This window comes from Syngnathus scovelli, chromosome 20, assembly GCF_024217435.2.
Source record: "Syngnathus scovelli strain Florida chromosome 20, RoL_Ssco_1.2, whole genome shotgun sequence".
NCBI lineage: Eukaryota > Metazoa > Chordata > Actinopteri > Syngnathiformes > Syngnathidae > Syngnathus > Syngnathus scovelli.
Genome location: NC_090866.1, coordinates 6,515,019 through 6,535,105, shown reverse-complemented (window position 1 = coordinate 6,535,105; position 20,087 = coordinate 6,515,019). Strand labels below are relative to the sequence as shown.

General features: G+C 37.2%; 4 protein-coding genes across 5 annotated transcripts; all 4 read left to right on the top strand.

Annotated features, from left to right (window-relative positions):
• The first annotated feature begins 133 nt into the window (after positions 1-133).
• Positions 134-5,941, top strand: nt5dc1 (5'-nucleotidase domain containing 1). Its single transcript, XM_049757937.1, has 12 exons — positions 134-686; positions 1,295-1,386; positions 1,777-1,848; positions 1,976-2,085; positions 2,213-2,292; positions 2,387-2,468; positions 2,604-2,778; positions 2,869-2,966; positions 3,542-3,663; positions 3,977-4,150; positions 4,231-4,396; positions 4,547-5,941. Exons 1-12 carry the CDS (start codon positions 594-596, stop codon positions 4,657-4,659), a joined length of 1,377 nt encoding a protein of 458 aa, XP_049613894.1. The 5' UTR covers positions 134-593; the 3' UTR covers positions 4,660-5,941.
• A 793-nt stretch (positions 5,942-6,734) lies between these two features.
• Positions 6,735-13,826, top strand: dse (dermatan sulfate epimerase). 2 transcript variants are annotated; one of them, XM_049757928.2, is made up of 6 exons: positions 6,735-6,901; positions 8,204-8,663; positions 9,883-10,136; positions 10,860-11,099; positions 11,197-11,404; positions 11,800-13,826. In XM_049757928.2, exons 2-6 carry the CDS (start codon positions 8,248-8,250, stop codon positions 13,544-13,546), a joined length of 2,865 nt encoding a protein of 954 aa, XP_049613885.1. In that variant the 5' UTR covers positions 6,735-6,901; positions 8,204-8,247; the 3' UTR covers positions 13,547-13,826. The 2 variants fall into 2 exon arrangements, with proteins under 2 accessions (XP_049613885.1, XP_049613886.1); XM_049757929.2 differs by lacking the exon at positions 6,735-6,901 and having other exon boundaries at positions 8,517-8,659.
• A 490-nt stretch (positions 13,827-14,316) lies between these two features.
• On the top strand, positions 14,317-15,772 carry ndufaf4 (NADH:ubiquinone oxidoreductase complex assembly factor 4). The gene is made up of 3 exons (XM_049757939.1): positions 14,317-14,497; positions 14,579-14,682; positions 15,231-15,772. Exons 1-3 carry the CDS (start codon positions 14,362-14,364, stop codon positions 15,522-15,524), a joined length of 534 nt encoding a protein of 177 aa, XP_049613896.1. The 5' UTR covers positions 14,317-14,361; the 3' UTR covers positions 15,525-15,772.
• A 454-nt stretch (positions 15,773-16,226) lies between these two features.
• gpr63 (G protein-coupled receptor 63) lies at positions 16,227-19,833 on the top strand. The gene is made up of 2 exons (XM_049757938.2): positions 16,227-16,530; positions 17,170-19,833. The coding sequence occupies exon 2, from the start codon at positions 17,334-17,336 to the stop codon at positions 18,489-18,491; it is 1,158 nt and encodes a 385-aa protein (XP_049613895.1). The 5' UTR covers positions 16,227-16,530; positions 17,170-17,333; the 3' UTR covers positions 18,492-19,833.
• The last annotated feature ends 254 nt before the right edge of the window (positions 19,834-20,087 follow it).

Below are 20,087 nucleotides of genomic sequence, written 5' to 3'. Positions count from 1 at the left end.
ATTGATTTTTCTTAGGAAATGAAAGCTCTTTCGGATGCTCATGAATTCAAGAATGTCTTCTTTCTATATAATTAGACATAAGAATTGAAATTTTTTTCACAAGTAAAACTAAAAATATAAAAAAGATTTTTTATGAGCATATTACAATGAAGAAAAACATATAGACACTGTGGACATGCTTTGTTGATTAAATAGTGATATGTTAAAAAGCCGTTTTCCTCTACACATTATTTTAAATGGGAGAACTTCCACAATCGACTACTTTTTTGCCCCGCTGTTCCATCTGCAACCGAAAGGTGGCAGTATTGCTGTTTAATACATACCAACCCGCCGTATCTCTCCAAAGACGAAGAAGACGCAGGCGCCCGCAAATGTGCTATTTACACTAAAGATTGTGAAATAGAAAGAACATCATATTGAATGTAGTAAACCAGCCGATGCTGCTTTACTGTTGACTTTAGCAGTTTAGTGAGCTTTAAGACCATTTAAGATCATTTCACCGTCAGTGACACTTGAGTTATCTTATTGTGTGTCACGGTTTTCATTGTGACTGATTCTGCACATTTCCTGAACGTTTTACAGCTTCAGCTACGATGACAGAATTTTTCAGTTTGCTGGATAGTGATGTTATTGGTTTTGACTTAGACCATACTCTCTGTCGCTATCATCTGAAGGAGACCTCCAAGGTGAGTATGGTAAACGCATGCTCCGAGCTGCATTACATGACGCCGCACATCGCAGTGGATAAGCTCTCCATTGCAGTGGAAGCGTTTGATTTGTAACTAAAATACGTATGCATAATGCAAGTGCTTTGGATGTGTTTAAAGTTTGAATGTATTTGCAGCCTACAAATGGCACGTCTTGATTTCCATCGACAATTTTGAAAAAAAAAAAAGTGTGGACACAATTAATTTGAAACGCATACATTAATTCAACGGTAAAATAAATAAATGACATTTTTTTATGTTTGATTTTATGTCTAGATAATGTATTTGCTGTGTCGCTATTTGTGTAATAGCGCACTTCCTGCACTGGTGGTTTTTTTTTGTGTGTGTGTGTCGTGACATTCGCTCTCTAAATGAGGCCATTCTTCACAATTTTGAAAATATTGAATTTAAGGATATCATTTTAGAACTTATCACTGCTAGAACTTAACACTGCTACAATGTTAAGTAGTCAGTATACTGCTTTTATAAGTGTAATTTTACCATCCCTTCAAATTAACTATATATATATATATTTATTTAATGTATATTTTGCTTCTGAGTAATGTGATAATTATCTGTTTTTGCAGCTGATCTACGAGAGCTTTGCCAGGTATCTGGTGGAACATAAAGGCTACGATAAGGACCTATTAAACCTAACGCCTGCTACTTGGGATTTTTGGTAAGTTGGAGAAGTGACAAAAATTAAATTTGGAACCTGGATAAACATCTTAAATAAAAGTTGAGTAAGTGTGTCAACAGTTGTCAACATTGAACATATTGTTATTGTATTTTTTGCTAATTAATTTTCTGGTTGTTCTTTCACATTATACTTGAAATGGATTTTTCGTTGTTAAATGACAAGGTTCATTAATCATAATTTGATTTTTTTTCACCCAGCACTACTGTTTGCGTAGTCCTCATTACTACTTTTTGTTCTTTTGCTGCACTACAAATTATTAATGATGCTATAAATGAGTTATTTATGTTGTGTGTTCAAATTTTCCAAATGTAAACAAACATTTTTATAATTTTATTTAAATGGGCATTTAATGGTTCATTTTTTGTCCAGTTTTAAGGGCCTTGTGGTAGACCTTGAAGATGGAAACTTAGTGAAGCTTTCTGAAGATGGAACAGTATTGAGGTACGCTTTTACTCAGTGAAACAACTTCCAAAAATATCTCATCATTTATGTTAGACCTTTACAGGCTAGTTCTTTGAAATGACTTTTAACGTTGTTACCAAAATACTGCAATGCTTTCCTTGATTAGAGCAACACATGGAACAACTGACCTGAGCACAGAAGAGATCATTAAACATTATGGTCCAAAAAGGGAGTGGAAGCACTTTAACAGCCTCAATACCTCTTTTGCAAGATCTGGTAATTTTCCACGACTTTGCTTGTTGTGTTGCATAATCTGTTTAGTTAAATTGGCCTTATTTGCTATATTTCACTATATCATTTTTAGTTTTATTAATTCACAACTACTCTATTTTGGATTATGCAGCTAAATACTATTTATACGACAACTACTTTGATCTACCTGGTGCCCTCCTTTGTGCCAGAATTGTGGACATGTTGCACAAGGTAATATTTCATTAAAACTGTACTGTATGTAGTTTTATGTAATTGTTGAAATTATAACGGGGAAAAATATAACATGTTTATATTTTGTGAACAGCGTGGTAATGAAGTGAATTCCGACTTTTGGAAAGACATGGTAGCTGCCATTGACTACAATTACAACACATCGGCGTTTCGAGGTATGGAATTTATTCTAATTCAGCATATCTTTTTATATTATTGCATCTTTAAACTTTCATTTATTTGTATTTATTTCTACTGTTTGTTAAGACAAGCAAACTCTGTATCGTGATTATTTCTTTTTGTCTTTTCAGAGGATGCAGGGACTTATTTCCCCAATGTTAAGAGGGACCCAGGCCGTTATTTGCAGACTTGCTCCGAGTCCGTAAAGACTTGGCTCAGTAGCATGAAGAATGCAGGGAAAGTCCTCCTCCTTATTACAAGCTCCCACAGTGACTACTGCAGGCTTATCTGTGAGCACATCCTTGGGTATGGTTTCTCTCATAAACATTCAAAGATCCCCCACTTCAATAGAAAACACGCATTCTACCACTCACTGTTGTTTCTTTCATGTTGCAGGAAGGACTTTGAAGAGCTTTTTGATATCATAATCACAAATGCCCTCAAGCCTGGTTTCTTCTCTTTAAAACCACAACAGAGGTCCTTCAAAAATCTTGGTGAGCGCTGTCACACAGTCACCAAATAAATGAATACCGTATTTTGCGGACTATAAGGCGCACCTAAAAAACGAAAATTTTCTCAAAAGCCGACAGTGCGCCGTATATATGGACTAAATTCCTAAATTTAAACTGGCCCGAAGCATTGTGTCATGAAATCAATCATAAGTGGCCCGCTGAAGACTATAAATCATGAATCAAAAAGACTATGGATCATTATTTTGTGATTATAAAGTAATTTGTTGCGTCTGAAGTTGAAATAAAAAAGATAAAATGGAGAATGATTTGATTTGGATTAAAAAATCTGACATGATGCATTAATGGTGCGCCTTATAGTCCGGTGCGCCTTATATACGGACACCGTTTTAAAATGGGCCATTCATTGAAGGTGCAACTTATAGTCCGGAAAATACGGTATATAAATACCCACAGACGCGCACACATACACAATTAAATCTTTTTTTAATTTTATTTTTATATATAATATATATATATATATATATATATATATATATATATATATATATATATATATATATATAGTATATGTGGATTAATTCTTCCTTCTATTCCAGTGAATGATGTCGAGGAAAGTGAAGATATGCCATCATTGGACAAACCTGGTTGGTACTCCCAAGGCAACTGGATGCACCTCCATGAATTGCTTAAAACCATGACAGGAAAAGCAGACCCCAAGGTATTAACTCCACCTTGCATATTGCAGAAAGTGTTTTTAATGGTGATATTCCCAACAATGTGTTCAAAACTATTTTGGATGTTGAGTTGAAGTTACTAAAGGTGAATTTGAGTTTTGACATACACATTTAAATCAGTGAGTGTTGCCTGCAGCTCAATTTATGAAATTGGAATGTGACGTGTTTGGACTTGTTTGTTATCTCTTTGGCAGAGTGCAAACTGGTCATTTTTTTTGACTAGCCGTCGTGTGCCTCTAATCACTTTCTCTGAAGGCAAATGTTCTTTCATGTTACCTTTTTTTGCTCACCTTGTAGGTTGTGTATTTTGGAGATAGCATGAGGTCGGATATGTTCCCTGCCAGCAGCTTTGGAAAGTGGGAAACAGTGATGATTGTGGAGGAAATGGAGGGGGAAGGTGTGCCCAAAAGTGATGCAGCAAAGTCAAATGAGGCTCAGGTAGAGCCACAAGAGAAAAAGGGCAAGTTTGAGGTAAGGCTCATGTCATTGTCTGGAAATGAAGAGTTAAATCAATTGAAAAATGGAATACGCTCTGCATTGTGTCTCAACAGGAAAGCATGAAGTCACCTTCTACAAAGTCCAACCAGTGGGGTTCCTACTTTGTTGATGTACATAGAAGTGGTGGTGAGGATGAGGATATCCAGAAATTGACCTGGTGCTGCCACTGTATTCACAAATACAGCACGATGGCCATCCCGAGCGTTGAGCACATAGCAGGTAAGTCCCACCGAAAAAGAAAAGCCACAAACCGTAATCGGTGTCAAACATGAGGCCCGGGGGGCCAGATATGGCCCGTCACATCATTTTATGCAGCCCGTGGTAGCCTGCACATATGATCATATTTTCAAATGTATTTCTTCTTCATAGATCTTCCTTTGGATTACAAGTTTCCCAGGTTTTCTCCTGATAAGCCATGCACAAACGGATACTTCCCGAGGCCGCCCGATTCGTTGCTAAAGAGATGCAAAAGTCTCACCTGAAAAGCAAGTATAACAAAAAGACTTATCCTTTCTTTATCCCTGTGGTCTGTGCCTCCACGCCAACCTGACGTTTGCCCCATTCAACCCCAAATCATTTGGAGAGCACAAATTAGCCTCATTACTGAATCGTTCAGAAAACTTGTTGAATGTAATGTCAGATACACGATCTGTAATCAGGCCTGTCTTTGGATATTGTTTTGTGGTTTAGAATACATGTGAGATTACAACATAGTACGGATGTGTGTCTGAGTACAGTGGTACCTTGACTTACGAGTTCCACTTGTAATGCAAATCATATATCAAATAGTCTTTCACCGTCGAGTAATGGTCTGCTAAAAACAAACCAGAAACTGTAGCTTCTTTGTCCGCCATGTTTGTTTACACTGAAATTATGTTTAATTGGGAGGTATTAGGAAATTTTTTGTCCGGCGTAAGAATATTCATGAATGAAATTGGTTTGTGTCTGATGTTTTGCCTCTTGTTGTTTACGGTACATTCAAAACTGTGATACCCGTGACCTCTTTTCATTTTGTGGGGGTCTCTCGTCCAAAGTAGACGGACGATAATTTCTATCTACCGGGTGAATCAGGTTTAAGGTGCAGTATTATTGATGTTTTTTTTTTTGCAGGGGCATAAAGAATGTAAGCCTGTGAGTATTGTTGAATTTCCATCTGCATGTGTTGCTCCATTATTTGTGTCCTAATTGTTTCAAGGCTTTCCAACTACTATGCTAGTTTTGGTAGTCTGTCTTGGGCATTTTGCATTTGCACTGTGTTAACATTTCGGTAGCAATATTTATTGTATGAACTGTCATTAGGCCTACAAACACACACATAAGAGCTTGCAAATAATTGGCCTAACATTGGCTCGTATCTCGAAAAATATGTCAAGGAACCACTGTATGTATGAAGTAGCCTAATTAGTTGTGAAAAATGTTATGTATTAAATAGGATAATTCTTTTAATTTCTTCTGTTAGATTATTTTAACGATTGTAAATGTCTGTATTAAATGGTAATACACCCAGATGTGAATACCTCAATGACGTGTTCCCTTACGCACAGCACAGGGTGTTTGCAAGTGCTTTGTTTTGTGCCATCGCTCTTATTTTGGAGTATTCTTAAAAGTAATGCTTCGGTGTGTGAATTTTTCGTAAATTCTCAAAATAAGGTGTAAGTCTGTTGCCTTTGAAAGTTTTGTGGATGTAAATCTTAAGGTCATAAAGTGTCATTAAAAGGATGTACAATGGTGTTTCAATAAAAGGTATTGAATTAAAAAAAGAAATATTATTTACTGTATTCTGTTCATTATATTATATTGTTATCTTTGTATAATAGGTGTGTATCATGTGAGATACTGTATATCTACGCATTAGTTGTATCTGGTGCAATTTTTTTTTCCATTAATTACTTTTAATAGTTGGTTGTAGAAGTTCTACTTCGCGGATCTTCGTTTTTCACGGGTGGCTCGTTGCATAAGTGTGAATGACATCTGCCCTCATGTTCGTACTTAATTCCATTGCATAAGGCAAGGGTGTCAAACTTATTTTTCTCACGGGCCGCATTATAGTCATAGTTTGCTTCAAAGGACCATTAAAATTGTCAATCCAAATAAATGTATGAACGTCTCATATTGTATATATAGTATAGGCTACACAACAAACTGAGGAATAACTAGTTTTCAAAACAGACTAATAAAAACGGTTCAAATATTTCGAAATGAAAAATTTAAATCAAATATTTAAAAATCAAAATTATGAATGGTAATAAAAATTGCTAACAATATCCCTATTTTTTTATAAGTGAAAACAATTTAAAATTTTGGAATTGACATGAATTTGATACACAATTTGTCTTCGCGGGCCACCTAAGATGACGTAGCAGGCCGTATCTAGCCCCCCGGGCATTGACTTTGACACCTGTTGCATAAGGTGCAATACTCAGGTAAACATATAATTTAGATCCACATTCTCAAAACCTTTTCTGAAACCGCCACCACGTCAGACATTTTGAATCAGTACAAGAGTTTGTATCCGCTGGGTCGGGGGGCGCTGAAGAACCCAAGGTCTCCCCTTCCCCCGCCCCTTTTTTTTTTCAACTACACTTAGGAGCATTTTGTTCCTTCCTCGCCCTTACATTCCTTTGTACTGCTCTTAGTCCATAAACCTCCTTCTTCACCTTGACATCGCTGGATGAAATGATTTGAAATGACAAGAATAAACTTGATGAACATTTCCTCCGACAGGTAAGGTGAACGCAAACGCATTCCTTCAGAGCTTTAATTTGGAGGAACAAGGCTACTTTTGTATGATCGTTTAGGATATTATTGCCATTAGAGAGACGTGCTGGCGTTCATTCCAGTTTTCCACGGAGGACTCCAGAATCAACCATATCGATGGTTAAGTTTTCTTGCAAACGTACAAAATAGACCCCCTGGGTCGCGACGAACTATCCCACTTCCTTATGTGCATGGGGGACATCAGTATATTAATATTACATTGTAAAAACGGAATAAATAAATTCGTTGTCGCCATTGTACTTTCAAGTGCTAAGATAAAACTGCAAAAAAATGTGACTAATAATTAAATCCTAGTAATAATTATTCAAAATGGTTTTAAGTGAATGTAGATGTTTGTTTTATTATACGTATAATTAATTATTATTATTCAGCCACTCATCCGTTTTATGAACTGCTTATTCTTACGATTCATATTTATGCCAAAACAACTCACTGTTTAATTAAATATATGTATGTAGTATGTTTTATTATTTTTTTATATAAAATATATGTTAGCAAACGAAGGTTGTGGGGTAATTTTTTTTTTTTTACATTTTTAAATCATGATTTATTTGAAATATTTTATTTGCACATCACTGCTAGTGTGGGCGGCGTGATGAATCACTGCCTCACAGTGCAGAGGTCATGGATTGGATTGCGGGCTTCCTGTATGCAATTTGTATGTTTTCCTAGTGCCTGCGTGGATTTTCTCCAGGTACTCCCTTAACATTCCAAAAACATGCATGGTAGTTGAACTGAGCACTCTAAATTGTGTGTGGGTCCAGCACACACAATTTATTTAACTATATTGTTTTTTTTAAAGCAGGCAAATAGCTTAACTTATGATATGTGATGGAAAAACTAAGGGACAGAATACATCTAGGCATTAGAAAATTGTTTTTCAGTTTTCTAGTTTTCCAGCTGGCTATTGCCAAGAGCTCTGCTAAGCTCATGGAATTTACTCACTTGAAAACAGAGGGCTGACTAATAATTCTGTGAAGCACAGCAGTTTGCTTCTGCTGAACAGAGTCATGTTACTTCAGACTTATCTGGTCATACCTCGATCAATATTTGTCTTATGATGAATATGATAATCGATTTGGGGAACACAACATCGACAGACGGCCGGTTCGTGGCAAGTTTTGTGCTCAATAATGGGTTATTTCTGTTGGAAAGGCTCAGTTGTCAACAGCTGTATCACATTATTCCGAGAATGTGGAGCTTTTTTTGTGCAGAGTATGACTTCTTCCAATCTTTTCCCTCTCTCAGCTAAACTCCTTCGGCAATGTCGCAGCCCCCTGTCTGATGAGACGATGAGAACCCACACTCGTGGGGCCCCGACAGTCTTCCTCTTAAGTCTGCTGCTGCTGCTCAGGCTGCCTCCGACTGCAACGGACCCAAGTGGTGGAATCCCCTTCATGGGAGGCAACTACAATGGCCACCCAATGCTGTATTTCGATCGGGCAGACATAGAAGAGCTTCAGATGGCAGCCGGAAGCACTCATAGGGAGATGGCTAGAAGAATTCGCCAAGCTGGGGAAGCCATGCTTGAACACCCAGAAGAGTACCTGCCACCTTGGAGCCCGGTAGAATTCAGTGCCCGATGGAATGAGGTTTATGGAAACAACCTGGGTGTGCTGTCCATGTTCTGCTTGCTGTACCCACACAGAGCTGGAGCACTGGATCTTGTCAAAGACTACATGGAGAGGATGGCAGCTCAGCCTAGTTGGTACATTTTCATCATCTTTATTTATTTAATTTATTGGATTTGTGGGTTGTTGGTTTTTTTTGGGTGTGTCAGTGTATTATGCTTTTAATCCTGGGGTGTCAAACTTATTTTTGTTGCAGGCTGCGTCATAGTCATAGTTTGCGTCAAAGGGCCATTAAAATTGTCAACCCAATTAAATGTATGAACGTCTTATAATGTATATATAGTATAGGCTACACAACAAACTGATGAATAACTAGTTTTCAAAACAGAGACTAATAAAAACGGTTCTAATATTTCGAAATGAAAAATTGAAATCAAATATTTAAAAATCAAAATTATTTTAAAAATTGCTAACAATATCTCTTTTTTTTAAAGTGAAAACAATTGGAAATTTTGGAATTAACATGAATTTAATACACAATTTGTCTTCGCGAGCCATCTTAGATGACGTAGCGGGTCGTATCTGGCCCCCGGGCCTTGACTTTGACACTTGTGTTTTAGTCATTTATTTATTACACAATGTATGAATGTCAAATGGAGTGCTTTTATCAACACCACTGTATTCAAAGCACTTCACAAAGTCTATTCACACACCCATTCATAGCCACACTGTGTTCTGACAGCGTGTACCCGTCTGAATCTGATATGGCAAAAACGTTGTGTTGGGAAACTCCGAATGTTATTAAGATGTGTTGTTGGGTTAGTCAATCGAGCCGTATAAGGCAGATAGTGAACAGATGTGTTTAGGGGAAGGGGGGGGTAGCTCAGTCAAAGATCGCAGTACAAACACAATGAAACGTCAACAAATAACTTTTGTTAAAATTTGTCTTAAAACGTAATTTTTGTCGTAAGCTGCATAGTTTTCTTCAGAGGGCTATTATGACTGTCAACATCTAATATTATATATAGTATAAGCTACACAACAAACTGATGAATACCTAGCTTTGAAATCAGAGACTAGTAAAAACTGTGATTAATAGTAATAGAAATTGCAAGAAATATCTGTAGTTTTTAAAAGTGAAGACAATTTGCAATTTTAGTATTGACACAAAAAATGGAAATGTGTTTCACAGCTGTTTGCAAAAGCCTGTTCCCATCAGTGATAGGAAATGAAACTTACAGATGTGAATCATGTGATTATGAATAGTCCCTTGCAGTATAATGGAAGTCACAAATACTCCTTAAGAAAGTGATTGATTGCTGTGTTGATGAAAAAAAAATCTCTTCTGTCCTGTAGGTTGGTAAAAGACGCCCCCTGGGATGAAGTTCCTGTGGCACACTCCTTGGTTGGGTTTGCCACAGCTTATGATTTCCTGTTTGAATACTTGAACAAGGATCAGCAGGAGCGATTTCTCCAGGTGATCGGCAAGATATCTCATCTTATGTATGAGAAATCCTATAGCCGTGGTTGGGGATTTCAATACCTACACAATCATCAGCCAACTAATTGTGTGGCTTTGCTCACAGGAAGCCTGGTTTATATGACTCAAGGTTAGTAGGAATGTGTTTATGTCTCTTTAGCATACAGGATTTAAAAGTGGCAAAAAAAAAAAACTTACCTGTCTACGCCTAATTCATGTATGTGGTCCGTGAAAACAAATTGTGCATCCACTTTATGTGTCGATACTAGAATTCAAAATTGTCTGTACTTTTAAAAAAATAGAGATATTGCCAGCAATTTTAATTATTATTCATTTTTTAAAATATTTGAACAGTTACTAGTCTCTGATTTCAAAATTATTTATATCATATATTACAAATTACAAATTGTGCATCCACTTTGTGTCAATACTAGAATTCAAAATTGTCTTTACTTTTACAAAAAAATAGATATTGCCAGCAATTTTAATTATTATTCTTTTTTTAAATATTTGGACAGTCTCTGATTTCAAAATTAGTTATGTTATATAACATAATATATATGTATATATATATATAATATATATATATATATATATATATAAACGTTCTGCAAACTCTTATTCTCTCACATATTTAATGTAGTTGGAAAAATAACAGGAAAAGTACTTCTTTGGGATTTCAAAGGTTTAATATTTACAGAAAACAAATACTGCCGAAAAGCAAAGCAAATATAACACTGTGTCGATGTACATGCAAGACCCAATTGAAGGTGAAATTCACAGTTTAATGTTAGGCTCCAAAGGCTTTTTGTTCAAATAGCTTTTTGTTCAAATTGCTTTTTTTTTTTTCAAGGTTATCTACAGGAGGCTTACCTGTGGACAAAGCAGGTCCTGTCCATCATGGAGAAATCTATGGTTCTTCTTCATGATGTCACAGACGGATCCCTGTATGAGGGAGTGGCCTATGGGACCTATACAACGCGCTCTCTGTTCCAGTACATGTTTCTGGTGCAGCGACACTTTTCCATTAGCCACTTTGATCACCCTTGGCTTCTAAAACATTTCAGTTTCCTATACAGGACCATCCTTCCTGGTAATTTCCGCACCGTCATTTTGTTGCTTAGTTTTCAACCTGTGTTGTTGTATCATGCACATCAAACTTGTATAATCTCCATTTTATTTTATTTTAGGATTTCAGAGAACTGTTGCCATTGCTGATTCCAACTACAACTGGTTTTACGGACCAGAAAGTCAGTTGGTCTTCTTGGACCGTTTTGTAATGCGTAATGGAAGTGGGAACTGGCTGGCCAATCTGATTCATCAAAACAGAGTGACAGACGGAATTGGACAAGTTGGCAAAGGCCAGCGATGGTGTACTCTCCACACAGAATTTATCTGGTGAGCTTTGGAATGTGTGCGTGTGTGTGTGTGTGTGTCTTTACTTTTAAAAAATAGAGATATTGCCAGCAATTTGAATTATCATTCTTCTTTTTTTTTATATTTGAACAATTACTAGTCTCTGATTTCAAAATCAGTTATTTTTTATATATATATATATATATATATATATATATATATATATATATATATATATATATATATATATATATATATATATTTTTAATTTATTTATTTATTTATATTTATATATATGATAATTTATCTATATCTATATATATATATATATATATATATATATAATTTTTTTAGATGTATTTTTTTTAATTATTTATTTATTTCAAATCTTTTTTTAACCTCTCATTTTCAATTGTATTTTTTTTTTTTTTTTCCAGGTATGACCCAGGCCTTATTCCGAGGCCTCCATCAGATTTTGGAACTTCTCAGCTACATTATTTTGAAGACTGGGGTGTGGTGACCTATGGCAGTGCTTTACCTACTGGCACAAACCGCTCCTTTCTGTCTTTCAAATCAGGGAAGCTGGGGGGACGTGCAATTTTTGATATTGTTCACCAGAACAAATATAAAGAATGGATCAAAGGTTGGAGGAACTTCAATGCTGGCCATGAACACCCTGATCAGAACACTTTCACCTTTGTGCCCAATGGATTTCCATTCATCACTGAGGCACTGTATGGACCCAAATATACTTTGTTGAATAATGCAGTATTATTTGGTCCAGCCCTCACAGGAACTTGTTTTAAGCCATGGGCTGGCCAGGTAACAGAAGCCTGTGACTCAAAATGGCTGAAATACAAGATGGGGCCTGCTGCTGATGCTCATGGCAAAATAGAAGCAGCCATGGAGAAACAAGGAATGGTTTTCATTCGCGGGGAAGGACATTCTGCTTATAATCCAGACCTGAAAATCCGAAGCTTCCAAAGAAATGTTCTCCTCCTTCACCCACAACTTTTACTTCTGGTGGACCATATCTATTTGGAACCCGATAGTCCATCCAGGGCTATGAGCACGTTCTTTCACAATACTGAACTGCCATTCAAGGATATAAAAGAAGATGGAATTTATGGAGCATTTATATCTCATGGAACAGACAAATATAAAATGTTCTGGATGGATGACACAGGTCACAGTAAGCGAGGGATAGTAGGCTACTGGGCTTATCCACGAGGGTATCCATATAACGGCTCTAATTATGTGAACGTGACAATTCCGTTAAGATATCCTCACACCCGAGTAGCTTACATTTTCTTTGGACCCGAGGTGACTCTCATGAACTTCAACCTACGTGGTGATGACCAGAGAGTGGATATTCACCTGACCACTAAGGATCACACTTATACAGTTTATCTACTGACCGGAGAAGTTGTCAGTAAACCGATTTTTGCCATGGTGATGATGGACCAGAAGAAGATTGTGTTTGAGAAAAAACCTACTCCAACAGACAGCTCACCTGTGGAGGTTGAGGAATATGTCAATATGATGGAGGACAATCTCCAGCATGTCAAGCCAGTTTTTCAGCAGATGGAGCGTCACATTCTCGGAAAGGTATTAAATACCGACAGCTTTCGTAAGACGGCAGAACGCCTGCTCCAGTTCTCTGATAAAAAGAAAACAGAGGAGGTCATTGAGAAGATGTTCACATTGTCGAAGAAACAGGGAAAGGATAAGATGGGAAAGAAAATGAACCTCGGGGAGAAACTTTCCGAGACTCTACCTGACATTTTTACGCAGATTGAGTTAAGCGAAAAGAAAGTACGTCAGAGGACATCTAAGCGTGTATATGAGGACAGTCCAGAAGAGGGAGATACAGACTCGCAAGCTTTTATAGAATATGCGGACAGCCATAAAAACAAAAAGGGGGGCTTTGTGAAAGGCCGAAAATTCAAAGAAGTACATATGTCGGTGACAGCTGGAAGTGAACGCACCTCTAGCACGGCCTCTTCAATAAGATTGTTTCTTCTCTTGAACACTGCCACTTTCTTTTTTCTACTAGCTGTTTTATTGACTCGCTTTCACAGGGGTCGAAGCATTTACACCCAGAGATGTTTTTATACCATCCTTATGATTGACTGCTTGATCTTACTGTACCTTTACTCATCCTGCTCTCAAATACAGTGTTAACATCATGTGATTGTTCTGCTTTAAATCTGATTCTCAACATATGTCAACTGTCTCTTCACTTGAAGAATAACGGGCATAATTCATGAATTGATTAAGAATTGGCGATTCTAAAATCTGAAAGTGTGTGGTCTAAAGAACAAAAGTGGTGTTGATGAGGTGAAGTTACTTCCATGCAGAGCATCTCCTCAGGGCACCATTATTCTACTCAGTACAATGACATGGAAAGAAATCACTTTGACAATCATAGATAATAAAAAAAAAGATAAAACAATTGATCCCACGACTTCCAGCCTGCCTTGTCCCTCTCCTTCTCCTTTCCTGATTAGTGGAATACAGGACTGTCTCAGAAAATTAGAATATTCTGATAAAGTTTTTTATTTTCTGTAATGCAATAAAAAAAAAAGCCATACATTCTGGATTCATTACAAGTCAGCTGAAATATTGCAAGCCTTTTATTAATTTATTTTTGTTTTTTTAATTGCATTACAGAAAATAAAGAACTTCATCACAATATTCTAATTTTCTGAGACAGTCCTGTATGTTTCAAAACAAGTGTGTATGAAATAGCATCCATCACTCCATTATTAGAACTACTTATCCTTAAGAGTCCCATATTATCATGTTATTTATCTTTTTATTCGTCCACGTGTCTGTTTGTTTATTTATTAATTAATTAATTTGTTTGTTTATTCATTCATTCAATGTGAGAATCCTCCTACGCGACTAAAAACTCCGATCCACTAGATGGCGATAACAAACCATTCAATATTGTTTTACCGTCCATTAGTGAAGACCAAACAAGACAGTTGGGTAAGATGGGTGCACGGGTCGTCCGAATGTTCCGAAATTTCAATTTAGAAAACAGGGTTGTGCGAGAAATCTCCAAAGAAAAGCCGCGATCTGCACCAAGGCACAAGCTCACTCACCCGACCACTACTGATCCCGGTGAAGGTAAGCGTATTAAGGTTTACTGGTTTGAGGTCGTCGTGTTTTCTGTTTATGTGAAACTGAGAACGTGTCATTCGTTGTCAGCTGAGATTTCATCGGGTGCTGTCCACCAGAAGAACGACCCTTTATTGTTAAATTTGAAGTCGGTGTATGTGGAGTCGAAAGATAAAGCTGCAAGTCCCGTTAAGGTCAGTACTATTACTTGAACGTGTTGGCAAAAGCTGAATAACTTTTCGACCTTCATAAAATACTTTCATACCTCTTGAACTACAAAGTTAAACCTGTGTTGTCAATATCACTGATGACCGATATAAGATGCCAATATACAGTAATCCCTCGTTTATCGCGGATAATTGGTTCCAAAAACCACCCATGATAAGTGAAATCCGCGAAGTACTATCACCAACAAGAAGTACTGGGCAGGCTAACGAGTTAGCGGAAAGATGCTAATTCGAGATGGTGCTAAAAAGGACTTTTAAAGGAATGTAAACGAACATTTGGAGCAATACTACATTGTCCTAAAGGTTAGACACATGTTTCCTCAATTCAGAAGTTTTATTTTGACTTTTAAATAGTTTTTTAATTTGGAAAAAACATCCATGATGTAGTGAAGCCGCGATAAACGAAACGCGAAGTAGCGAGGGGATCACTGTATAAACAATTGATAAATGCATGCAATGTTTACTTATTTAATTCTCCATATGTCCATTCATTCAGATTGTCTTTCTGTTTTCAGTCACTAAAGGAAGTGTCTGTGGATGGACAATCAAAGACCCGTCCGATGAAGTTCACTCTTCCTGGCCTAGCAAATGTGGAAAACATTCCTCACGGCAAACTGACCCTCACAGAGGCTCTCAAGGCTCTTAGCAGCCATCAGAATCAGCCTCAAACATGGACATCACAGAGAATTTCAGAAGAATATTCTCTGAACTTGGAAGAGACTAAATCTTTGCTTGAGTTTTTCGTTCCCTTTCAAATTCAGATTATCCCACCGCAGATTTCAAATGTTAAACAATTGAAGGCCTCATAGGAGTGGATCATGAACAAAATTGATTTGGAACAAGTTTGTGTTCAACTAGGACGTTGAACTTGAATATTTATTTGAATTATTTTGATTACCCTGTATACATCTTTTTCTGTAAAACACCTTGACACAGATGTGTCTTGTGAGACAAAAATTATGAATTGAACAAAGTACTATTGCAATAGTGTGCAAAAATTATATAATAGTCACATTGACATGAAATAAAAATAAACCTCTGATGTCGAATAACTCCATTACAGTGTGGTATCGTAACATGGTGAAACTTGATTTTGTTTTCAGATGGCTCACAAACTGATTTTTTTTTTTACACAAAAATGAATGTAAATGTTGCAGGCAATTTTATTGTTTATTAAAACTGACAAAATAAAGAAAAGATCAAATTAGGGGGAAGGTAACAAAATACAAAAAAAAGTTTTTAAAAATAATGAAAACTCAATGAAACTACATTTAATTTCAATAAATATTAAAAACTGTTGTAATGTAAACAGCAAAGACAAAGTCTTCTAATGTTCCCTTTCAAATTAAGATGCGACCTTCCAAGACTGACAAATTTTATAACATGTCTCTGTTTAATTCTCTGTTCGCATTTAAGATTAATTCCATAGTTTCAGCATTTTAATATACTGTATTTTATTAAGAAGCGTAGTAGGCGTAAGAGAAAGTAGGAGGGCGACAGAGAAGAATTACACATGTAGTGCAAGAAGAAGAAGAGGAGGAGGCAACCTCTGGGTAGCAGATCTTGAAGCTTGTGAAGAGGATGGACAATTGAAGTTGCGGAGGCCTTAACAAAAAAGGCTTTGCCACGGCTCGCGGAGATGTCTTCTGTAAAGTCTCGGCAAAACTGGTGCGGTTCATTTAAGCGATGGATGATCGTTTAGGTGTTTTAACATCTGCCTGCTGTTCGTTTGCTGGGAGTGGGAAGATGAGCTGCTGAAGAACCCCGACGCTTTGCACGTTTCTTCCTTGGCTTCGACATGGCAGAATTTATCAGGTCAGTGGAAGATCATTTATATGTGCAGGCTTAATTGGTTCCCACAGTCTTTTGATTTAATTACTTTGTTGTCGTCTTGATCCCGCAAAAAAAAAAAAACGTGAAGTGGTATCTCTTAAATCGTGAAACTTCTCTTCTAGGTACGTGACATTTTTTAATAAGCAAAACCAGCTGGAATAAAAGAAGAAAACAGTGTTTTGTCAATATGTTAAGAATAAAAGAAGTTATAAGACAAAAATGACCGTTCGTTTTCCTATCCAAAACAATAGAAGGACCTTTTACTGATTGTGCGAAGCGGTGAGTGCCTGTTTAGTGTCAAGCATAGAAATAAAATCTAATAAAATCAAATAAAAATAAATCAAATCTATCCTTGCAGTGCTTATTTTGCAACGGATTCCCCGATCATTGCTCGCTCCTCTGTCTACTGCTTGATTTGACGCATCAGCCTGACTACGTCACAGAAGGAAGCGATCTCAATTTCTCCATCGGAAATCATTGTATCGTTTAAAATGTATTTTAAAAAAAAAACCTATCAATTGGCACTAAAATTTACATGCTAAATCAGTGGTTCTAAATGAAAACTGATTTTTTAATTGAAATTGCTTTTTTGTTAACTCTGCATTTCTGTGTATGTTGTAGGGTCGCAACAATGAAGACATGTTGTCTTGAGCTTGGACCACTTGCCTCCATAGTGTTATGTGCTCACCAGTGATGATGCCTGCTCCCCTTGAGGACGACGAGTTCACACCTCTGCTGCTCCTCCTCCTCTACTGGCAGGGGACACCAGTCTCTGCTGCCTCATTATGGGCCACCTGAAGCTTTCCGCAACGCTGAGAGACAACATCCTCATGGCGAACGATTCCCTTGGCTCCCAGGTGCCTCCAAATCCTAAGCCAACAACCGTGACCCCAGAGATCTTTAACGGCATTAGTCTATCCCTGCAGGTTTTCTTTTGCTTTGTTATGGTCGGAATTTTGCTGTTTGCTCTATTAGGGAACATGGTGGTGTGCCTGATGGTCTACCAGAGATCATCCATGCGCTCGGCTATTAACCTTCTCTTAGCGAGCCTTGCGTTTGCAGATATGATGCTTGCCATTCTCAACATGCCATTTACGCTAGTTACTGTCATGACTACTGACTGGATTTTTGGGGATGTTTTCTGTCGGATTTCAGCCATGTTCTTTTGGCTTTTTTTAATGGAAGGAGTGGCTGTTCTGCTTATAATAAGCATAGACCGCTTTCTCATTATTGTCCAGAAGCAAGATAAGCTGAGTCCACAGAGTGCCAAAGTACTTATACTAGTCACATGGGGAGTTGCTTTTTTTTTCTCCTTTCCTTTAGCTATTGGTTCCCCTCGCCTACAGATCCCCCCAAGGGCGCCTCAGTGTGTTTTTGGCTATAGCGCTCAACCAGAATACCATGCTTATGTATTGATTTTAATGCTAGTCTTCTTCTTTATACCCTTCATGGTCATGTTGTATACATTCATGGGAATTCTAAACACCATCCGTCACAACACAGCTCGTATCCATAGCCACCCGGACAGCACGTGCCTGAGCCAAGCCAGCAAACTAGGCTTGCTGAGTCTGCAGAAACCCTTTCAGATGAACATTGACGTGAGTTTTAAGACACGTGCCTTTGCCACCATTCTCATCCTCTTCTCAGCGTTTACAGTGTGCTGGGCACCGTTCACTGCCTACAGTCTCGTATCGACGTTCAGTGATGACTTCTACTACAAAGACAGTTTTTTTCAAGTCAGCACATGGATGTTATGGTTGTGCTACTTAAAATCAGCCCTCAATCCTATTATTTACTACTGGAGAATCAAAAAATTTCGCGATGCTTGTCTTGATCTCATACCAAAGTACTTCAAATTTCTTCCTCAGCTGCCGGGCAACACAAAGAGGCGTATACAACCAAGCGCTGTTTATGTTTGCGAAGGGCATCGGACTGTGGTATAAGAAAATTCCACATTAATCGATGTTATTTGAGCTACAGCCACACTAAACGGTACATTTTAGCCTAGCTAGCTAGCTAACGTGACCTATCAAATAGTTACTGCTGATGATTTGGCCACCTTGTGGTTGTCGGGTGTCGTTGCTAACTATTATCCAGTTGTGTGTGTGTGTATTTTATCCAAAATTAACCATAAATGAAAAATGAGAATAGCTACATAAATGGAAGTTCATGTGTAATAACTACACTGATTTACAGGCACAGTGTACTTTACAAGTGTGATGGTAGATGAAACTTGCTGCTGCCGTAAGCAGGAAGACGAGACAAAATAAAGATTAAATATGAAGATTAAATATTAAAGTTTGAAAATCTGCCTACTATGGTGCCAAAATAATATGTGAATAGTGTGGTGAAGTGTAGTTATTGAATTGGGATTAAAAATGATTATTTTTAATTACACACAAATGACATATTTGGAAAATTTTATGTTGATGGCCTATTCCACATAGAGCATTTAGTACTTGAAAGTTCCAATGAGTATCCCTTCCACAATTTAGTTTTGGCTTTGAATGACCACTGACAGGAAGCATGCCATGTTTTTTGCCTTATTACAGTTACTGTATATAATAACCTATACCCTCAGACTGCAGTAAAATGAAATACAGTAATCCCTCGTTTATCGCGGATAATTGGTTCCAAAAACCACCCGTGATAAGTGAAATCCGCGAAGTACGGTCACCAACAAGAAGTACTGGGCAGGCTAACGAGTTAGCGGAAAGAAGCTAATTCACGATCATGCTAACACGCGAAAACCTCTAAAGGAATGTAAATGAACATTTGGAGCAATCCTACATTGTCCTAAAGGTTAGACACGTATTTCCTCAATTTAGAAGTTTTATTTTGACTTTTAAATGTTTTTATAATTTGAAAAAAAAAATCTGTGATGTAGTGAAGCCGCGATAAAGGAAACGCAAAGTACCGAGGGATCACTATACTTCTAATACGAATTGCGTGATGCATTTAATAAGTGTTGTACTTTGTTTTTGATATTTTATTAAGAAGGCAGGCTGTTATTAGGTTTGAACTGGCCTTACATTTTGAAGTTCGGTGTCATATGAAACAAATAGCATTGAGTTTAACTGCATAGAACAGACTTTGTCTAAGGTGAATATTGCCGTTTTTATGGCTCTCTTTGGACCTCCTACACACTTTTCTTTTTTTAACTGCCTTTAGATGTGCCTGTTTAGTCTGAACGCTGCTCTATCTCATGGTGAGACTGTGCAATTGTACTGTACATTACTGTACTGTTGATTGTAATAAAGAAATGTACATTTCTACGTTGGTAAATTGTACTAAAAGAATCGGTTGTTCACTTCTGTCGTCTTACAGTGTAAGGGGGTGTCAAACTCTTTTTTTTTCATGGGCCGCATTGTAGTCATAGCTTCTTTTGGAGGGCCATTATGACTGTCAACCCAAATAAATGTATGAGCGCCTCATATTATATACAGTAAAAGCTATAAAACAAACTGACAAATAACTCGTTTTCAAATCAGACGAGTAAAAACTGGTCAAATATTAAAATACTATTATTAAAAGTGAAG

Coding starts and splice junctions, on each gene's coding strand:
- nt5dc1 (XM_049757937.1), top strand. CDS start 594: ATGACAGAATTTTTCAGTTTGCTGGATAGTGATGTTATTGGTTTTGAC. Junction 2,779..2,868: donor ATCTGTGAGCACATCCTTGG/GTATGGTTTCTC, acceptor TTCATGTTGCAG/GAAGGACTTTGAAGAGCTTT. Junction 4,397..4,546: donor GAGCGTTGAGCACATAGCAG/GTAAGTCCCACC, acceptor TCTTCTTCATAG/ATCTTCCTTTGGATTACAAG.
- dse (XM_049757928.2), top strand. CDS start 8,248: ATGAGAACCCACACTCGTGGGGCCCCGACAGTCTTCCTCTTAAGTCTG. Junction 8,664..9,882: donor ATGGCAGCTCAGCCTAGTTG/GTACATTTTCAT, acceptor TCTGTCCTGTAG/GTTGGTAAAAGACGCCCCCT. Junction 10,137..10,859: donor CCTGGTTTATATGACTCAAG/GTTAGTAGGAAT, acceptor TTTTTTTTCAAG/GTTATCTACAGGAGGCTTAC.
- ndufaf4 (XM_049757939.1), top strand. CDS start 14,362: ATGGGTGCACGGGTCGTCCGAATGTTCCGAAATTTCAATTTAGAAAAC. Junction 14,498..14,578: donor CACTACTGATCCCGGTGAAG/GTAAGCGTATTA, acceptor ATTCGTTGTCAG/CTGAGATTTCATCGGGTGCT. Junction 14,683..15,230: donor AAGCTGCAAGTCCCGTTAAG/GTCAGTACTATT, acceptor TTCTGTTTTCAG/TCACTAAAGGAAGTGTCTGT.
- gpr63 (XM_049757938.2), top strand. CDS start 17,334: ATGGGCCACCTGAAGCTTTCCGCAACGCTGAGAGACAACATCCTCATG.